The sequence below is a fragment of the Nicotiana tabacum genome, chromosome 16, assembly GCF_000715075.1.
Source record: "Nicotiana tabacum cultivar K326 chromosome 16, ASM71507v2, whole genome shotgun sequence".
NCBI classification, from domain to species: domain Eukaryota; kingdom Viridiplantae; phylum Streptophyta; class Magnoliopsida; order Solanales; family Solanaceae; genus Nicotiana; species Nicotiana tabacum.
Genome location: NC_134095.1, coordinates 154,958,882 through 154,979,423, shown reverse-complemented (window position 1 = coordinate 154,979,423; position 20,542 = coordinate 154,958,882). Strand labels below are relative to the sequence as shown.

General features: G+C 35.9%; 2 protein-coding genes across 2 annotated transcripts; one reads left to right on the top strand and one right to left on the bottom strand.

The window, feature by feature from the left end:
* Window positions 1–2,064: 2,064 nt before the first annotated feature.
* Window positions 2,065–9,755, top strand: LOC107762419 (nuclear transcription factor Y subunit B-1). Its single transcript, XM_016580776.2, has 8 exons — window positions 2,065–2,340; window positions 2,429–2,543; window positions 2,698–2,826; window positions 8,295–8,424; window positions 8,722–8,727; window positions 8,826–8,909; window positions 9,000–9,064; window positions 9,510–9,755. Exons 2-7 carry the CDS (start codon window positions 2,452–2,454, stop codon window positions 9,054–9,056), a joined length of 498 nt encoding a protein of 165 aa, XP_016436262.1. The 5' UTR covers window positions 2,065–2,340; window positions 2,429–2,451; the 3' UTR covers window positions 9,057–9,064; window positions 9,510–9,755.
* Window positions 9,756–10,338: 583 nt separating this feature from the next.
* LOC107762418 (DUF724 domain-containing protein 9) lies at window positions 10,339–14,135 on the bottom strand. The gene is made up of 3 exons (XM_016580775.2): window positions 13,592–14,135; window positions 11,430–11,514; window positions 10,339–11,331 (listed from the first exon to the last, which is right to left on the bottom strand). The coding sequence occupies exons 1-3, from the start codon at window positions 14,024–14,026 to the stop codon at window positions 10,652–10,654; spliced, it is 1,200 nt and encodes a 399-aa protein (XP_016436261.1). The 5' UTR covers window positions 14,027–14,135; the 3' UTR covers window positions 10,339–10,651.
* Window positions 14,136–20,542: the final 6,407 nt, after the last annotated feature.

Sequence of the window (20,542 nt, the reverse complement as noted above, 5' to 3'; positions counted from 1 at the left end):
ACCATGGAAAAGCATGATGTTTGGCAATGCAGCTCGACCTAAAGCAAGATTTACACTGTGGTTGCAACTTCAGGGCAGACTGCTAACCACTGATACGTTAGCTAAATGGGGACTGGTAACAGCTACTCAGTGTGTGATGTGTACAAAGGTAGAGGAAACACATGAGCATCTTTTTCTGGAATGTATTTTTGCCAAAGAAGTATGGCAAAGAGTGAATCAATGGACACATGGCCAATCAATGACTACAGGGGGATGAAAACATCATCAATTGGAGATCATCAGCAGAGCAAAAGGGAAAACTCCAGTTGCACAGATATTCAAGATGATATACACGGAATTTGTTCATAGTATTTGGATAGAGAGAAACATGAAAATATTTAAAAAAATGTGTAGAAATAGTGAATCAATAGCTAGAGATATTGCTTGTATTTGTAGTATTAGAGCACTTGCAAAAGTTAGAGAAATAGTACAAACATTCAGATTCTAGATAACATCAATGTTAGAACAGGACATGAGATAGCTAATTGTGTTAGTTAGCTACTAGTTTGTAAAGATACTTTGGTGATGAATAAAATATTTCTATCTAGGAAAAAAAAATATATGTGTATATGTGTATACATACTTGTATGTTGCTATATGTGTATGTCATTGTATGTACAATAATACATAGGACATTAATAACATACACCAGACATATAGTTTGATACACCACACATATGTCCATTTCTACCTTCAAATCACCACGATTAAATCACCCATAATCACCACAAATTCCATGATAACAATATAAAAACCACTTCCATCTAGGAAAAAAAAGAAGAAGAAGGGAGTTTCATTCTAGATTTTGGACAGATCTATTCTTCTAAAAAAGAAATATTGTCAGGTCTCAAAATTATTTGTTAACCAAAAAATAAGTACTTTTCGGACTCTCACCAAATAAAGGGAAAAGAAGATAAAATGAGTATAGCAATAGAGATGTTTCTTAATATCTTGTTAATCGGTCAAAAGAAATAAGTTAAATTAGGTAAGAAAAAGGAATATAAGCTAAAATTAGTTAAAAGAGTACCCGACTAATACTTCTCCTTAATTGTTTCAATGAATAATTTTAGTTATCTATAGTTTAGATATAAATACAATAGCTTATAATCACTGCCATATGAAATTGCAATAAGAATTAACCCAAATAACAGCCCACCTAATCTCTTTATCCAAAAATAACCAACGGATATATTACAGGGAATCTTATAGAAATGTCTCAAACAAGTCATAACTTACCGACCTTTAGACATTAATCATAGACTTACCAAAACTAGTCAATCACGTATAAAAACTGAAAATCCAAATAAATAAGTTTGTTTCTGGATCACAAGCAAAGATCTCCTTCCATGTTTTTAAGCGTGATCAATAACATTAAATGCAAGATGGAAAAGAATTTCATGGATGAGATAGCAAACGAGATGATGGAATGCAAAAAAAAAAAAAAAAGATTGTATACACACACACACACACAAAAGATTTAAAAAATCTAAGCAAAAAATGATCATTTTCAATGGGTATGTTTGAAATTCATTGAAAGCATATGGATGAGTCAATATACGAATTTTGCGGAAGATTGGAGGTGATTTGGATTGATTTATTATCAAAATTCGTAATTTAAATCAAGTTTAAAAAATTCTTCTGCGACACATGTATCATGCACACAAGTATAATGGATATACATGTAATACATATTTTATACAAATATGATACATATGTGATATACATATCATTTTTTTAATGTTCATATTCTACTTCGAATTTTCAATTCAAACAACCTCAAAACTCCACCAAATTATCCCAAAACTGAGACTCAAACTCCTTAAAATGTACCCAATTTATTCTAATAACACGCACTCGAAAGAAAGCAAAATTTTGACTTTTTTGGCTATAAATAGTTAATTGGCTAATATTAGTAATATATTTTATGAATTAGCCAATTTTTGTAAGAAGCTACTCATAAATGGACATAGCCGGTAATATATGTATAATTCATAATTTCATATATAATTGGCTATTTGTGCAAGTAAAGGGACCAAATGTACGTCGCCCTATTTTGAACGTTCGGTTCTGTTTCTTCCCCACTTCTCTCTGCCGTCCGATCTCAGTATGTAACGCAGTCAAACACCAAGCTATACAAGCCATCACAAAGCGCGCCAAATACAAAATAAACCTCCTTTTCTCCTTCCTCTTATTTATCCTCTCTACTGATACAGAAAGCAAACGAAAAAAAAAATTAAAAAAAAAAAACTCAGAAAATTTCTCATTCAGCTGTAGGGTCGGGTCATCTGTCAAGTAACTAAGGTTAGCTCATATAATTAATTGTTGTTATTATTATTATTTAATTCCTTAAATATTTTCTTATTTTATGGCGGTGCATTTTTATGTTTAGGGTTTTGATAGTAGTGTTTGAGGATGGCGGAAGCACCGGCGAGTCCAGGAGGTGGTGGAAGCCATGAGAGTGGGGGTGAGCGGAGCCCTCAATCGAATGTGAGGGAACATGATAGGTAATATTGAAGTGTATAATCGTCTCATCTAAAAGTTTTAAGTGTATGATCGTCTCATATTGAAGTGTAATATTAAAGTGTATGATCGTCTCATCTAAAAGTTTAACCTGTTAGAGAAAGTACATTTTTATTTACTTAATTATATTTTGCACAGGTACCTTCCTATAGCAAACATTGGTCGCATCATGAAAAAAGCATTGCCTGCTAATGCTAAGATTGCTAAGGAAGCTAAAGACACTGTTCAGGAATGTGTCTCTGAGTTCATCAGTTTCATCACCAGCGAGTAAGCTTGCTTTTTATCTGATCAAATCTCATATTAGGAAAAATATGGCTGGGAATTTACTATTTGTGAGAGCATGTCCAAGCAGATGCGGATCCAGAATTTAAAATAGGTTCAATCTTAAGGTTCTTAGCAACAAACTCACTTTTAAAATCATGGGGTCTGAGTTTAATGTTTTATGAAAATTTTATGTGTGTGTGTATATGTGCCTCTGCATCCAAGTGGTTCAATGAAGAGAAAAGAACAAAATAGTCAGAGTAAGTGACAGTAAACTGTAGTCAATATGAGTCAAGAGTTTAAAAAGAGCTCCATAAACATAAGGATTTTGTGATGAAGTGAGGTGTTTCATCACTGGCATCATGGAGGTGCAATAGTACAAAAGTAAATATGTTAGCTCCATACATGATGTTATGCTAGTACTGAAAAAACAAAAAATGTGGGGGGAAAGCACACAAATCTGTGTCTAAGTTAAGGTTAGGGAACTAACAAAATCTAGAAATTGGCAATATTATTTACATGGGACTTACTGGTCCAACCAAAATGACAGAGTAAACATATAGCCTTCAGGGAGTGATTTGGAGGTGAAATTCTATTAAAACATTAGCGATTTCTCTCTGTCCGCAGGCACCTTCGTTGACATAAGAATTTATGCGAAATTTGATGTGTTGTTCATTTTACTTTTACAAATGTTTAAATTTGAAGTGGAATTCTTGGAGTTTTATATTCTAGAGCACTTTACTTCTTCTTAGAATGTTTCTTGGAATCTCTTTTCGGCTTAAAGTATGGTGGGATTCAAGCATTTTTTGCTATCATATTCTCTGAATATGTTTTATGTGCTTATGGATATGAGTTAAGTAATTTGTTAAATTTGTTGAAAGTATTAACGTGTTCGAAATGTAGTCGTGCTTCTCCATATATGAGTTCCAAATTTTTTTAAACAATAGCAAGACAAGGTTTGCTAACTATTTTGAGCATTTCAAGAACATTTGCCAAGCAACCTCCTCTTCTGAAAGACTAGAGATGGTGTTTCTATGTATGGTTAGAAAGATGCAAAGACACCTGCAACAGTACTTCAACAAAGTTTAGCTATCAACTTTCTGAAGAATTAAGTAAAAAGCTTTAGCTAATCGCCAAATTGTGAAACAGTCAGCTTCCTGTCCCCTATGTGCTTGGCCTACTCCCTGTCACTGCTTTTCCCTATTTGCCTGCATCACTATATCCTTACTATAAGAGTCAAGGGAGCACATGAAGACCTGGAGATAGGAAACTGTGTCATTTGATCTATAAGAGCCAAGGGAGCACATGAAGACCTGGAGATAGGAAACTGTGTCATTTGATCCGAGAGCAGAAAAAATATAAGGGAAGAGGAATTGATGATTTATACTAATGGGTGAGAAACAGCTGCCGTTTGATGATGCTGTTGAGAGAAACAGAGACAAAGGAGGGGACAAGAGAACAACAAGGGCTCCTGTCCTTCTGTCCTGAGTTTGTGTGTAACGGAGACACCCGGGAGGAAGGGGAAAATAAAAGAAAAGGAAAAGGAAGGAAGCAGTGGAGGGAAAAAATGCTGGCAGGTCGGCATGTATTAAAAAATAAAACTTGGTGGGTCAGTCTATTCTTGGGTATTGTGTGGAACAATCCTTGGATAGGATCGATAAAATTCTAAGTGATCTTTTTTTATTCTTCTATATTTTAGTAAAGTTTAAGTGTTCTTTTATACTAGAAACCATTGTCAATTATTTTATATTATATTTTCAACTTTTAGATTCAAATCAGGAAAAAAGTTTGTTTTCATTTGTTTGGTTAGAGAAACATAAAACTAAAGATATTAGAGCAGATCCCCTTAATTTTCTTTCTTTATGTTTCTCGAACTAGGATTTTAGGTATTCAGCTTCCGGCTGCACAATTTTTTTTCCTTTTTTTGCTATAAACAATTGAAAGTTGGTGGACATTGCTACTTTCCCCCTTCCAAATTGATTGTGCTCGTTTTTGTTAACGGATGTCCTAGAAAACCGGTACCCACATCTTTGTTATGTACTTGGCAGTCTCAAAAGAGTTATTCCCACTTGGAAAAGAATATTTGTTGTTAGTCACAACCATGTATCGATGATGGTAAAAAATAAACATCAAAATTATGACGACACCCACTTATTTTTTTTATTGATTTATCTGCGTGAAAAGGTCAAAAGGGAGCATTGGAGGTACAGTAACAACATGCTCTTAGTTGTGGAATAAGAAAGAAAACATAAAAGTTGGCCTCCAAAGAGAATAGAGGCATTATATTTCCAGTTCAACTCCTTCCCTTTGGGCAGCATGGGTTGCACCTATCCTTCACTTGTCTAAGATTTAAAGGGCCAAATAACAATATGTCGAAGTTGAGGACCAACTCGGTAGGTGAGCATCTTCATCTTCCACTTTGCAGATTGATGGTTCAAATCTAAAGTAGCGTGTCTTTCACTTTTTTCACTTCCTCCTCCCTATATGCAGTTTAAAAAATCCAATAGATCGTGCCAATTGTATATCTGAAAAAGAGGCCACCTTGGTTGGCTATTTACAAGGATAACTCACTTACTTCTCAAGAGGAAACACACATTCTTAAAGGAAGCAAAATAAAGTATAAGGCTTTATATAAGATGTTTCTAACTCAATTTAAGATGATCTTTACTTAAGGCTCCTAAGGCCTTTAAATAGGCGCATATCTTAAGTAATTTATTTTAAGAACCAATGTGGGACAAACTCACCAAAAGATAAGAGTTACAACTAATATATCAAGATAAGGATGCTAAATAATCCATCAAAAAGAAGGATGACAATTGCGGAATCATCATAGGACAAATTGTTGTATCATCATATGATAAACTGCAATATCAACAAGCGATAAGCTCAGGTGTCATATTTCCAGTGTTGGAATATGTCCACCTTCAAATTTGAGTTTCTTTTATGTTACCGTTGTAAGGAGACAAATCAACAACATTAAAAGTAGTAGATACTTCATATTTTGCAAGTAGTTCAATCTTTTTTTTGAAACTGGTAACTTTTCTATATTTCATATGTACCAAAAACATTACTTAGGTAGTACTGAAACCATACATACAAGAGACTCTATCTATCACTAACACTCTCTATATTGGGTCTAAAAATCAATAATGGTATTAGTATCATTTGTGTACATCTGATTATACCAAAAACTTAACAGTAAAATAAAGTTTAGCTTGATCTTCTGCACTCCATTCTTCGCATTCTCAAAACATCTCGAGTTTCTCTCTTTCCAAATTGTCCACCAAACACAAGCTGGTATAATTCTCCATCTAGTCCTGTCCTTTGCATGTAGTCCTGCTTCCTCCCAACTTTTAAGAGCATCTATAACTTTCCCAGGCAAGTAGTTCAATCTTATAGGCATTATTGTTGATAGTCTCCAAGATATGAAAAGAGTCATTTGCTTCAGGAGATAACTTCTTACGAGACTTAGGAAACATTCTTTCCTTAAGTGAATCCATACTAGATTTCCTTCTTTGAAAATAACTTGCTTCTTGTGTTTGTTGGCTTGCTTTTCATAGTGAGCAGTTTGAACCATAGTATCTCAAACTTCCACGTGAAACTTCTTGATATAAAAGAGAATGCGAACCACTTCCAGTCGCAGAAGAATGACGCAAAAGCTGATCACTTGCTGATACGACAAGCTATCACTTGTTGGTGGAACAACTTATCGTATGATGATGCAACACTTGGGAATGATTCAACAACTTATCATCCTTATCTCTGATTGATTGTCAGCTTATCTTAATAGATTAGTTGTCATTCTAGTCTTTTGGTGGGTTTGTCCCACATTGATTCTAAAATAAAACTACTTACGATGTGAGCCTATGTAAAGGCCTATGGGTTGTAAGTAAAGATCATTTTGTATTGAGTTATAAACCTTTTATATAAAACTTTTTATTTGGTTTGCTTCTTTTAAGAGTGTGTTTCCTCTTAAGAATTGAGTTGTCCTTGGGAATAGCCAACTAAGATGGCCTCTTTTCCAACTATCATGTCATAGTGGGGTTCCTAACCTCGCCAGTATTGGCACACCCCTAGATGTTCTGGCGTCACCAGCAAACTGAGAATAGCTAATCCCACGAATTCCAACGGGTGAAATACCCTACTTCATATATTCTCTCCTTAGATTGTTGGAGATTTTCTATAATTGATTCGTGGGAAGGGAGCCCAAGTGAATTTAGGGCAAAAAGGTGATTGATGATCTCACCCTAAAATGAATTTTTAAGTTGCTTTTATTAAAATATTTTCTGAAACATATATTGGTTTCTCTATGGATTTTATGACACTAATTGACATTGCATGAATGGGACAAGTACTTGCATCTTAACTTTGCACATAGCATGTTGGCTATGACTATATGACTATTTTGCAATGTGAATATTTATATGATGGGATTAAAATGCTTTGAATATGATTTTGACTAACTGTATAATATAAGAATGCTATCGGCCATGTGTATGAGATGATATGTGTAACAAAATTATGACTATGAGAATCTTATGATATTTAACAAAAACGTTTAATACTGTTTTACAACTTAGATGGTATATAGAGAGTACATTACAAACCAAAAAAAGAAGATTAATATCGTTATCAATGCAGATGTTTCAAAAATAAGGCATGATATTTGATTCGTTACATGAAACGTCTTAGAGTCAAGATTTACGTTTGAACCATATATGTATACATCATTTTGAATGTAGAAAGGTCCTTTTGGAACAAAGCTGTGGCAGATGCTTGATAAGCCGTTGTATCTGATTAGTTCATGTGTTATACTCTGATGTGAACGGAGCTTATGCTGTTACCATACGCAACTCGTATGGATTTTCTGGTGCTTGTACAGTACAAATGGTTATTATGTATTGTTAGACTACTTTTGGTAAAGTGTACAGCCACATGTAAAGTCCACATGGCTTAAAGAATAGCATGATATGAAAGGGCCAGTTAGCATAAAAGGGCAAACATGATATGAAAGGGTGTCTTTTATTGCTAACTTTCGACGGAGGGCAAAGTTAAAGAATATCAAATAGTTGAGGGAGAAAATTGGACCTTTTCCCTAGTTCTTATTGATGTGTAACATAGTTAAGGGTGCCCCAAAAAAGTTTGCCAGTTTTTATTCATTGCGTGTGTTATTTTACCGAATTCTTTCTTTGGATCGGAGAATTGTGTGATACTCTACTCTTTCTATGGGCACAGATAGATTTTGCTCTTTTTAATGCTCAAGATGTGAATTCGAACCCAACTATATCCGCTGAACCTTTGATTGAGACGTGTATATATTAATAGATGACTCTAAATCGAAATAATGTTGATGTATAATGGTTCTGAGATAGCAGCTTTCTTTGAACTAAGACATCGGTTTATATTAATTGACCCATGGAATTTGTAGTGCCTGGTCTACATGTGATTTTGAACGCTTTTTCTGTTCTTTATAGGGCAAGTGACAAGTGTCAGAAAGAGAAGAGAAAGACAATTAATGGAGATGATTTAGTATGGGCACTGACCACCTTAGGATTTGAGGACTACATTGAGCCACTAAAGGCCTATTTGATTAGGTACAGAGAGGTAACTGCAGTTCCTTCTCTTTTTGCAACGATGAATAAGCTTGAGTGTATGAATAGTTCTTGATGTTCTTGCACGCATGTTTACAATTGACAATTAAAGAGAGATGGAATAGTTCTTTTCCCCTCATCTGAAAGATCTGCTGTGCATCCGTGGTCTATATGAACTTTGTCACTGTAGTTTCAGAGAACCTGTAATTTATTCCCCATATCATTTTCCAATTATCAACTGATCGGTCTCTTTTTCTGGTGATTGAATTTTTCTTTTTTGCTGGGCTGTGGGTTAATCATGGTATTGCAGATGGAGGTATGCATTGCTTCCCCGCATCAATGATATAGAGTTGCTTATTGTCTTTAACTCTGATATGTCACTAGCTATGCCCCGGGGATTGTTTCTAATGTCAGGGAGACACCAAGGGATCTGCTAGGGGTGGAGACGCGCCTGCTAGAAAGGATATAGTTGGAGGTCAGCTCGATTCCAGTACACAGGTAAGAGGGCACCCAATCTCTGTTCACCCCGTTCTGGTAAGTAATGCAGGTGCTATTATTTTGACTCCTATTTTTCGTGGAAATTGGCAGTTCGTCTATGAAGGGTCTTTTTCACACGGCTTAGACTATGGGAACTCCCAAATGTGAATTTTTGAGTAAGTGCTTCTTCATTCTCCTCCCTCCTGTTGTGAATGTTTAGTAAAATAATAATGATTTCTAGCACAGTAAGTTCTCATAGTCTCATACTAAATCTGGCTTCTCATTCTTTTTCCTTTTTGTGAGAGGGTTTTATTTTTTAGTTTTTTGATAACCGTGGTTTCCAGTTATCCAAAAAAAAAAAAGCCCCTCTCACAAAAAGGAAAAAGAATGAGCGGGGTTCCTACCTTCAAGAAGCGTGAATTAAGGCAAGACAAGGTTGAAGCACAAAATTTTTGGGGAACTACAACTGAACTGTAAATTACTATCAGCACTGAATGAAGAATAATACATTTTATTTTGCTGAACATAACTTAATATTCTTCCTTCTACGATACTGTCCTGAAGAACATGTGCGCATTGATAATCTAATTTAAGTCCTAATTTTTGTTCGTCGATTTGCAGAAGAACGACGGTGCAGATACTGAGTATCTTCCGCCTTCTGCTCTTGCTGATCTATGTGCTAGACCACTCTAGGATTACAATGTTATTTGTTTGAAAGCACTAGTAACCTAAAGTGTCCTGCAAATCTTGAATGAAGCATGCTAACACTTTTGATTTCTATACTACTCTTTTAAGTACTTTGATGATCTGTAAATGCAGTTTTGACTTTTAATGTTATAGACTGATAACAATCTTCTTTTTCTGCAATATTCGCCATGTTCTAAGGTTGAATGACCTTAGTTTTTTGTTTGATTTTCTTTTTAAGATCTTGCTTTTGGGAGTGAGCAAAATCATTCTACGTATTTTTCTGGTCAGAAATAGTCATCGTGCAGTACTAGTACTGACTCGAAATTTCTGGGACACTGAACTGAACTTAACCAACTAGTCACTCATCAAGCTGTATGTTGCGGAAGCAACCAGATACTATGTAGGTGCATTTTCTACTTTGTGAATCTTCGGTGATGCAACACGCTCAGACTCGCTGCACCAAAACCCGACTCCCGCTGTGCGATACCCAACCAAGTGTTTCTAGCATTGTTAAAGGGATTACAACAACATACTCAGTATTATCCCATACCGTGGAGTTTGGAGGAGGTTAGTGTGTACGCAGATCTTACCCGTATCTTGTGAGGATAGAGAGACATTGTTAAAGGGATTGCAAATTAAAAACCAGCTAGTACAACTAATTGCCTATTGCTGTAAGATGATTTTATTTATTAGAGCAAATAGGGAGAACAAGAACTTAGAGCGAAGTTAGTGTTTACAGTTAAAGAAGAATATATTTCACTTCTTGATTTCCAACAAACATCTATTTAGATTAATCGCAACAATATATATACGAACAGGACAGATAATAATTTTGAAAAACTAAGAGAACATAATTAACAAATGCACGATCAAAATACGATGTTAGATTCATCACATAACTATTTCCTGTGGGCAGAGGAAATCCATAGTTAAAGTTAGTTTCCAAAGTCATTGTGAACCTTAAGGCTCAATTAGTGTTGTCTGGAGCTGACAAAGTATAGCCATCAAAAAACGTCTTCAAACCGAGTAAGTTATCGAGACAGGACATACCAACAGTGGTGACATCTTGGCAGCAGCTACAGAGGTTTAGTAGCAATACTGAAAAAAGCATTATGTGCATTCATCATGTCCGCTTGAGTATCCTCCAGTTGAGATCTCAAAACATCGATCTCACGGTCCTTAACCTCCTTCCTTGAAACAGCCAGGGAAATTTTATCCTGTATTTCTTCTATTTGTTTGTTGATATCCTCAATCTCTCCATCAATATTTTCTCTGTCTGTATTATGCATCATAATCTCATTACCAATATCTGCAACCTGTGCTTCAAGCTTTTCCTTCTTATCTTTCATCAACAACAACTCCGTTAAACGACCTCGTACAGGCTGCACATCAAATCCATGCTTTTCCAAGTCACTGAGAGTCTCCAAAATTTCATCAAAGGTGCTTCTGGGATTGTCAATGTGTAACCCAGAAGTTTTCTCTGCCATTCTTGAAAAAGTTACCATACAACCTATAGCTAGTCTTTCACGGGAACTCTCTGTCTCTTTTTCCAACGGACAAAAATGTGGCTTCTGAGGAATCCTCTGGAAAATATCCATGGATTCAATTTTCCCCCAAAGTAGTGAAGTCTTTACAAAAGGCAAACTCTGGGTTTCAGTTTGGGTCGTCGGGGTCCCGTTGACAGGAGTTTGCATAGGCATGTCTTGTTTCTCCCTCTTCTCACCACATTGCTTCAGACTATGTGCAGGTGAAACTCCTGGAGGAGAAGATATCATCAAACAACAGCCAGAATAGGAAGCGGCTAATGAAAGGTTAGTATGTTACTCGATCCAGCGATAGGAATTTATGATATACCTGTTGGGGTTGAAATTGGTTTCTTCTGTGGCCTTCCCCTTGTTTTCCTCTGAGTGCTCTCTCCATCACCTGATTGTTTGGTCTCCTATAGAAAAGGAAAAATCCGAACTACAAAGCGGTTTATACAGCCAGTAAAACCTGAATTAGAAGTCTTCAATTAAAGGTGGTGGATGTCAACAGAAACTCACAAGCAGCGAAAAGAATCTCTTATGCTGTATTTTTTTTTGATAAGCTAAATAAATTTATTAACAAGGGGCAAGCTCCGTATACAAAAAAGAAAAGAAAAGAGAATCTACACATTATTTAAGCTCCAAAGCTGCAATAAATTCGAAGACAAACGCTTTCGCAAATGATGGACATTCATTTAACATAATATTACAAGAGATATGTCGCACACAACTAGCTTTTACTTTGTCGTTAGCATGCCACACCTCCCATTTACAAATTATGAATGCATCTAAATTTCAGAAGTGGAAGCTGCTCCTTTTTGCCATAAAAACATCTCATATTTATCTCCGCCCAAATTGTCCATGCGATGCACAAAGGGATGATACTCCAAATCCTTTTCTTATTCTTCCCAGCATAAAATGATTTCCAGCACCCTAATTTCAAGATACTCAAAACAGAGAGGTGGCTAAAGGAGCAACAGATCACACCCATTGTCACCATGCATTTTAATTGATCTCACCCCCATCCCTCGGCTCCATATGCAAGAAAAATTGGCAGCGAGAAATAATTTGCAGCTCTTTTTGTCCAAGAAATATTACCAGGTTGGTCATCTCCAGCTAAAGGTACTAATCTTCATTTCAGCACACTCAAGAGTTTGGGCTGGGATAATCAAAGGGAGACTTTGTTTCAGACGGCTTAACACTAAGTTTAGATGCTTTAAGTCATTAAGTGATAGCTTTGGAGTTTCAATTCCCTCTTTCGGCAGCACCTGGGCCTGCCAAGTAGGGATGGCAAGCAGTGCAGGTGCAGGTTCTGTCTTAGCCCGCAAAAATTTCAACCTGCCCAGCCCGCTAAATTTTTCTTTGTGGGCAAATCCACCAAACAGAATCGGATTTAGCACTGTCGTGCTTAAAAGTGAGATGGACTTTATGCATTGAAGTAGATATTACTAGAGGGCCTATCAAAGAGAACTAGACTTGTATTTTTTACCACACTAATAATGTACGTCAAAGCACCCAAGGGTGTGACCAGTGGTCAACGAAGTGGGTGAGAACCAAGAGGTCTCAGGTTCAAATTCCAGCGGAGGCAAAAAATACTAGGTGATACCTGTTGCTGGTGGGAGGTGACAGGTACCCCGTGGAATTAGTCGAGGTGCGCGCAAGCTGGCCCGGACACCACGGTTATTTAAAAAAAGTGTACGTCAAAGATCTGGAATCAGAACGCCAACATAAACCTCACTGCTTAATCTTTGGCTTAAAATTCAGTTCCATGTATTTTGCTTAGACAATGCACAGAATCAGATCAACCGAGAGCCTTATCGAGTTAGCAATTCTTCGCTGGAGTCATATTTTACAATAAGATATGCAATCAAGAAAATCAAAAGCACCAACTTAATAAAGAACAAGCTAGAAGGAAAAGACAAAACAAAGTATAAAGCAAATGCTAACGCATAATGAGCTTTAGAATAAAACTGGTGCATTGATATTTAGTAATACAACTTACAGCAGCAGCAGATGGATTATATAAAAAAACCACTATCACCCGTCTGAACATTATCTCGTAAAGACATGCAAAAAACAATTTCCTTCATATACATAAACTGCTGAGCCCTACAGGCGGAGCTAGGATACTTTTAAGTTATTGAGTTCTAAATTAATATTTATAGATAATTAATGAATTTTTAAAAGATAAATACAAGGTCTGAACCAAAGCTACTTTCGGCCGAACCCGTAACTGGCCCTGTGGCTCCGCCCCTAAGCCCTAGTGAAACACATGCACACTTACGATGAGCCACATTCAACCAAGGGGGTCAATCGACACCCCATCGCACGAAAATTACTGTATTGCTAGATAAAGTTTTTTATTTTATGTATATTTACTATACATCGACTCCCTTTGATTTTATGGTATATTTAAATTCTTATATTAGTGAAAATCCCGGCAGCGCCACTGCTTACGAAATGAAGAAAACAGGGATACGAAATGATAATTACCTGCTTCCGGCCGGGTCGGACCCAGTTCCCTTTGACCCAATCTCTGTGAAATCTCAAGTCAGAAATCCCAAATTCAAGTTCCTCAGGCGGATTTTGAAAGGTAACCTTGTATCTAGAATCTTCCAGAACACCTGTAACGGCAGCAGTCCACCATCCGTCCTTATGAGAGGCATCTACGACGTCGTTTAACTCAAACCTCTCAACTTTTTCCTTCGGAGGAACCGGACGAACTAAAGACATATCCACATACTCTCTCAACGGCGTTAAACTATTTTCATCAACAAGAATACTTTTGTACTCTACCAAAACTACTTCCTTTCCCGAATTGGTCTTAGAGTAGCCGAGAACAGTGGCTTCGAACCACACTCCCTTGAACTCATCTTCGTCCGAGGTGACTTCCACTGTAGAGCCTTTGGTGAGATATTGTACGACCATATTGTTTTTGTCTGAAAATCAATAGGAGAATCGAAAATGACCCAGCAGACTGCGTAAAGGCATTGCGGTTGTGTGTTTTTTTGGTAGTGATATATTGCATTGTGTATTTAGTATTATACTTGCATTATTTTGATATATATAATATCAAAGGCGGAGCCATAATTTGAACCTTATTAGTTTGGGGTTCTAGTACTTTTTTAAGTTATTGAGTTCTAAATTAATAATTTGTACATATCTAACGGATTTTTTAAGATAAATATATGGATTGAACAAAAGCAACTGAACCCGTACTCGATAGGTTAGCTCTCCCCTTGTATAATATTTGCATATATTATATTATTTATTGTTATTTTTGATGTCATGCACTTATAATATTTTGATACATACAATATTTGGATATAAGGTTATCACTTAATTATATTAGTGTCACACCTCCTTTTTTCCTATACCCCGGAAAGGGTATAAGGGAATTTTTTTCAACTTAAAGTGACAATCGAAACGAGATTCATTTATTATTAAAAATTCAGAGTCGCCACTTAGGATAATTTATGGTGTCCCAAGTCACCGGTTTAAATCCCGAATCGAGAAAAAGATTGACTCTGTTTTACAGTCCGCGAACACTGAAATCCGGGTAAGGAATTCTGTTAATCCGGGAGAACGTGTTAGGCATTCCCGGGTTCCGTGGTTCTAACACGGTCGCTCAACTGTTATAATTGACCTATTATCTGATTTTAATACATGTTTTAGCCTATGGTTCAATTTTAACTTATTAACCGCTCTTATTCATTTTTAGGAAGATTGCAACGTCATTTAAAATATGTCTTGAACCACGTCACATAAATGCACCCGCGGTCCACGACACATTTTATTTAACGTTGTTGGGATTTGGATTTGGGTCACATAAAATGCACACCCGAGTTTAGGAAGGTAATTTCAAATTACGCGCCTAAAGCAACTACGCATTTTTTCAACTTTGCGAGGGCCATAGAAAATTCGCTAAATGACATGCCTCGAATTCTAAAGATTTAAAATTAATTAAATGAGGGCCATGAGTTTTGATGTTTTGTTGTGGATGGAGTGGTATAAATTGAGAAGTACAAAAGACCTAAAGAAATGGGTTAGCTACATGTATATCACTGGAGCCTTTTATTATAGCATACTACAATTCAGAAAGGTGGAGTTTGCATTTATGTGAAAATAATAAAAGACACGTGCCAACTTTGGGTTCATCTCCATATCATCTTCAAAAGACCGACTTTCGTTTTCAAATTCTAGAAAGAAACTAACAAAATTTTATAACAAAATAATGAATCTTAAATGACCATATGAGCACAAAAAAAAAAAAAACCATGCTGAGAACTATTCGGATGAACCAGAAGGAACAAAACAAACATGGACATACAAAAATGCATTTTAAACTTGATTATAACAAAGAACACTTAAAGTAATTAATTTATTTAACACTATGCTAAAGAGAAAGTTGTAGTATCACCACTATAACTTCTACAGTACCATTTTGAAGCAGAGGAAGTTGAATCTTCACATGGTTAATTTAAGAAAATATGCAGTCAATAACCTATACTGAAGATAAGATCCTTCCACTAACGCAATCTATTTTTTTTTTACATCTTAATGTTGACAAATTGTTCAACTTCACATACTTCTTTAAATTTCAAAATATGAACATGGTGCTACATGAGCTTGAAATTTAAATGTAAATAAAACAATACCTGCTGGTTACAAGTCATGAGCCAAGAAAAAAAAAAAAACGAGACAGAGTGATGAACATACTAAAATAACGTTAACATTTGCAAATCTCAATTCACTCAATCAAAGAAACATCATTCATGCGAACAGATTAAATACGAAAGAAACTTTATCAAAAGAACCAAATCAATTTGCTTCTGCTTCAATAAAGATGCTCCGACATTTTTTTAACTCAAGAGCTTGAATTACATACCAACAAGAGAGTGAATTCAAATGAATAAAATCTGAAAGTTGTAGAGTCAATACAGCAGCAACAACAAAATCTCTATCAACTCTTCTTCAAACCCAAGATTCAAGGCCCGAAATATTGAAAGAAATATTTAATGAAAATTTTCAACCTAAATTTCTCTCCTCCCCCTCTCTTCTTTTTTTTTTTTTTTTTACTTTTTCTCAAATTTTCTCTTCTATTTATAGCAAAATTTTCGAGATTTTTCAGATTTTTTTTTAAATTTTTTTATTATTTTATTATTTTTTAGTTAAAAGAAATCCCACTTACAAATTGCTTTTATTTTTTTTTATAAAAAGAAATCCCACCTTTCTTTACTTTTATTTTTTAAATTCCAACTTTAATTACTTTTATCTTATTTAAAATCCCACTTTTTTTACTTTTTAAAAGAGAATTTCACTTATTTAACTTTTCTTAAAAAAACAATCCACTTTTTTTTTTTGCTTTTCTTTTAAAAATGCTACTTTCTTTTACTTTAAATTTTTTAAATTTTCAGATACCTTTATATTTGTTTTTTAATTCCAACTTTCTTTTACTTTTTATTTTTTTAAAATTTCCACAAAACATTACTTTAATTTTTTAAATTTTCTACTTTCTTTTATTTTTTAAAAGAGAATTCCACATACTTTTACTTTTTTTATTCAATACTTCCCTTTTTCTTATTTTTTAAATCACTCCTGATAATTAAAAAAAATTAATATTTTTTTGGAATTTTTTTATTATTTTAAAATAAAAATAAAAATAAAATAATATTAATAGTAATAATTCACCTTTTAAATTTTGTATTTTTACCCTATAATAAAAAGTGTAACAAAGCTAAAAATTGTAGGTTAAAACCCCTAAAATATTTACATAGAAGAAGTGATAAAAAATTAAATATTATCAAAAATTAGGTGCTCACAGCTGCCCTCTTTGTTTGGAAACATGAAGAGTTTTCAAGCAAAGATGAGGTGAGCCATGTGACTAATTTTTGAACATATTTTTATTCAAAAGGGAAGAAATAAGGATAAGAGAAAAGAGAAAGGGTGCAACCGAGTCTTGGTTTTGGACAGCCTACATATCCTGGGTTATAGGGGAATCAGGTTGCGTGTAGTTCAAGAAGTTTTGGTAGCTGGTGCTACCGAAGAGCTGTGATTTTGCTGCTATTGCTGCTGTTTCTGCTTACTAAACTCCTTATTATACCGTGACAAAATAAAAGAAGCCAGACTAAACTATGATATACGAATTACAAGAATCCTATATATATCTTGAACTTGCAGTTTCTGCTGCCCTGCTGACTCGTACTCTCTGAGTGAGATTCCGTTGTTGTTGACTTGAATTGCATTCTGAGATGTTTTCCCTTCGTTTTTCAGGTGGTTTCCTGATTACTGAACTCCTTTGAACCTTGCTGCTTCCCTTCGTTTTCCAGGTGAGCTCCTGATTACCAACACTTGCGTTGCTTTTCCTCGAAACTTGAACTGCTTCCCTTCGTTTTTCAGGTGGTTTCCTGAATGCTGAACTCCTTTGAACCTTGCTGCTTCCCTTCGTTCTCCAGGTGGGCTCCTGATTGCCAATACTTGCACTGTTTTTCCTCGAAACTTGAACTGCTTCCCTTCGTTCTTTAGGTGGGCTCCTGATTACCAACACTTGACTTGCTGTTTCCCTTCGTTCTTCAGGTGGGCTCCTGATTACCAACACTTGACTTGCTGTTTCCCTTCGTTCTTCAGGTGGGCTCCTGATTACCAATACTTGAACTGTATTCCCTTGCTCTCTAGGTGGGCGCCTGATTGCCAAAAATGGAATTGTATTCCCTTACTCTCCAGGTGGGCTCCTGACTGCTAAAACTCGAATGTATTCCCTTGTTCTCCAGGTGGACTCCTGACTGCTGAAACTTGAAATGTATTCCCTTGCTCTCCAGGTGGGCTCCTGACTGCTAAAACTCGAATGTATTCCCCTGTTCTCCAGGTGGGCTCCTGACTGCTGAAATTTCAACCGTCTTTCCTTGTTCTCCAGGTGGACGCCTGATTTCTGAAACTTGGTCCATCTTCTTCTTGAAACTGCTTTTCTTTGACTTGTTCTCCCTCGTTCCTCCAGGTGGGCGCCCAATTACCAATACTTGTGCCAATCTTCCTTGAAACCTGATTTGTTTTCCTTTGTTCTCCAGGTGGGCTCCTGATTGCCGAAACTCGAACTATTGTTCCTTGTTCTCTAGGTGGACGCCTGATTGCTGATACTTCAACTGTTGTTCCTTGTTCTCCAGGTGGACGCCTGATTGCTAGTACTTGGCCACGCTCTTATCTTTGATATCCGTGTTGTTCTCCCTATTCTTCAGATGGGCACCCGACTTCAACAAAAATAGACAAAACAAAAGAAAATTTGCTGCCTCAGTTTGGTAGCTGGGCGCATCTGTGAGTTTAAACTGAATCACATCAGCAAATATTACTAAGAATTTGAAAGCTAGGTCCCATTATCCAGGGGGGGTCCTGACAACTCTTAACTAAACGACGATTTTAAATCTAAGCTATATCTTATTATCTAAGGAGGTCTTAAACTACTCCCCATTATCCAGGAGGGTCCTGACAATTCTTAATTAAACGACAATTTTAGAGCTAAATTATATCTACTGAAGGGTATGTCTTATGCTAAATCTTGTTATCCAAACCAGTTTTAAACTACATCTCATTATCCAGGCGGTCCCTAACAACTCTTAAATCAAGTCTTATCTTAAGAGTGACAATTCTACGGCTAAATTATATTACCCTACAACAAGAACTTATGCTAAACCTTGTTATCTAATGGACATCTCAAAGCTAGTTCCCATTATCCAGGAGGGTCCTGAAAACTCCTAATTGAATCATATCTTAAACATGCGAACTTTAAAACCATCTTATTCCTTGGGATACATTTATGCTAGATTTTACTACTCATGACTGTTTTAAATTTTAAACTCGGTCCTATTTTCTAGGAGGGTCCTGACAACTCCTAACTAAATTCTATCTCCAGAATGAAAATTTTGAAACCAACTTATATTCTTTTGGGGTACATTTATGCCAGATCTTGCTACTCAGTCGTGTATTTGAATTTTAAACTAAGTCCCATTTTCCAGGAGGGTCATGAGAATTCTGTGATCAAACCTGCATGGTACTTGTCTTCCTTACGGGGTGTTTCCTGAAACAAATGCCATCTTTGCCCCTATTTCAGATCAAAGAAAATCTTGTCAGTTTAAACGTGGCGGTTAGTTGTGGCATTCTTGCTGGGGGTGGTTTTCTTTTTGCTAGGATTTGCTTCGTTTCGACTGCCTTGAACATGGTCGAAGGATTGTTTTGACCTTCTGACTGATCCTTAACTGCAGAATCCCCAACTGTTGTTCTCCATTTCTGACCTTTCTGTCTGAACTTGTATATCTCCCACAACATTACTGAACCATTCCACCGATTTAACTTTTGCTTACACCATATGTCCCACTTTTCATCATATCATCTCTGGCATGTTCTAGCTGCATTTTGCTTTGTGCAATTTCGAAACTGGTAGTAAGCTTTGAAATTCCTTCTTATTTGTTGAAATAAGGCTAAACTTGGAAAAATTAACAGCAATGAAATGCAATGATTTTGGGAATTAAGAATAAAGAAGAAAATCCGAATTTGGATGACTGTTGGAGATAGGAAAAAGGAACTTACCTGTTGGAGTCACTAGCACCAATGATCATGGTATGCATTTTGGATTAATGGGCTCAGTCTATTTAACCAATCTATTTTCCAATTGTTTTACTTTGTGCTCCAAGATGTTCCACAACCCAATTTACTTTCCGCCAACTTTACGGATCTTGTTCAACTTGCAGTGCCCTGAAGGGTTTTCACCGACAAACATCTCTCATTTGTTGATTCCTCAATTCTTTGTCTCCTGATGGTGCCCGTGAAGGTTTTCACCAATAAGACTCTCTCATTTTTATTTTCTCTCAGCTTTCGTCGCCTCATAGTGCCCGTGAGAGTTTTCACCAATAAGACTCTCTCATTTTCATTACTTTCCCTGCTTGGACCAGAGTGTTACCCTGATATGAATCACCTCTATTGGCTCGACTTGGCATCTCTCGAAAACTGATCGGAATGTCTTTCTTTTGACCGTAATATGGGCTTTTGGATGGGGTTAGAAAGAAATGGTATCAAAGGCTCAAAACAATTTGACATGGGTTTAAAATTACAACTTTTGGAATCACATTTTTTATTACAAATAAAACCTCTACCCCAGTTTCTTGCTTGGAGATCTTTTGACTTTTATTTTACTATGACCGAACCATAAAGCTGCCTACGTATCCGTAACAGGAATCAGGTCAAACGTAGTTCACACCTGAATTTCCTTGTTGTTATACTTCACTTCTTTTCTTTTCCCTTTTTCTTTTCTTTCTTTTTCATGATTGATTCCAAAAGAGGGGTATGAAAGAAATAAATAAGGCTCAGAAAGGAGAAGCAAAGGGTAAAGTGTTTAGATAGCAGAACAAATTGCCTTCGTCATTTCAATCTTCGAAATAATGCCAAATACAAACAATC

Bases quoted from the DNA above. Each gene is read 5' to 3' on its own strand.
- LOC107762418 (XM_016580775.2), bottom strand. From the start codon at position 14,026: ATGGTCGTACAATATCTCACCAAAGGCTCTACAGTGGAAGTCACCTCG. The intron at 11,515-13,591 runs GTAATTATCATT...CCTTTTCTATAG, and splicing joins TCCGACCCGGCCGGAAGCAG to GAGACCAAACAATCAGGTGA. The intron at 11,332-11,429 runs GTATATCATAAA...CTTCTCCTCCAG, and splicing joins ACCAATTTCAACCCCAACAG to GAGTTTCACCTGCACATAGT.
- LOC107762419 (XM_016580776.2), top strand. From the start codon at position 2,452: ATGGCGGAAGCACCGGCGAGTCCAGGAGGTGGTGGAAGCCATGAGAGT. The intron at 2,544-2,697 runs GTAATATTGAAG...TATTTTGCACAG, and splicing joins AATGTGAGGGAACATGATAG to GTACCTTCCTATAGCAAACA. The intron at 8,910-8,999 runs GTAAGAGGGCAC...GGAAATTGGCAG, and splicing joins AGCTCGATTCCAGTACACAG to TTCGTCTATGAAGGGTCTTT.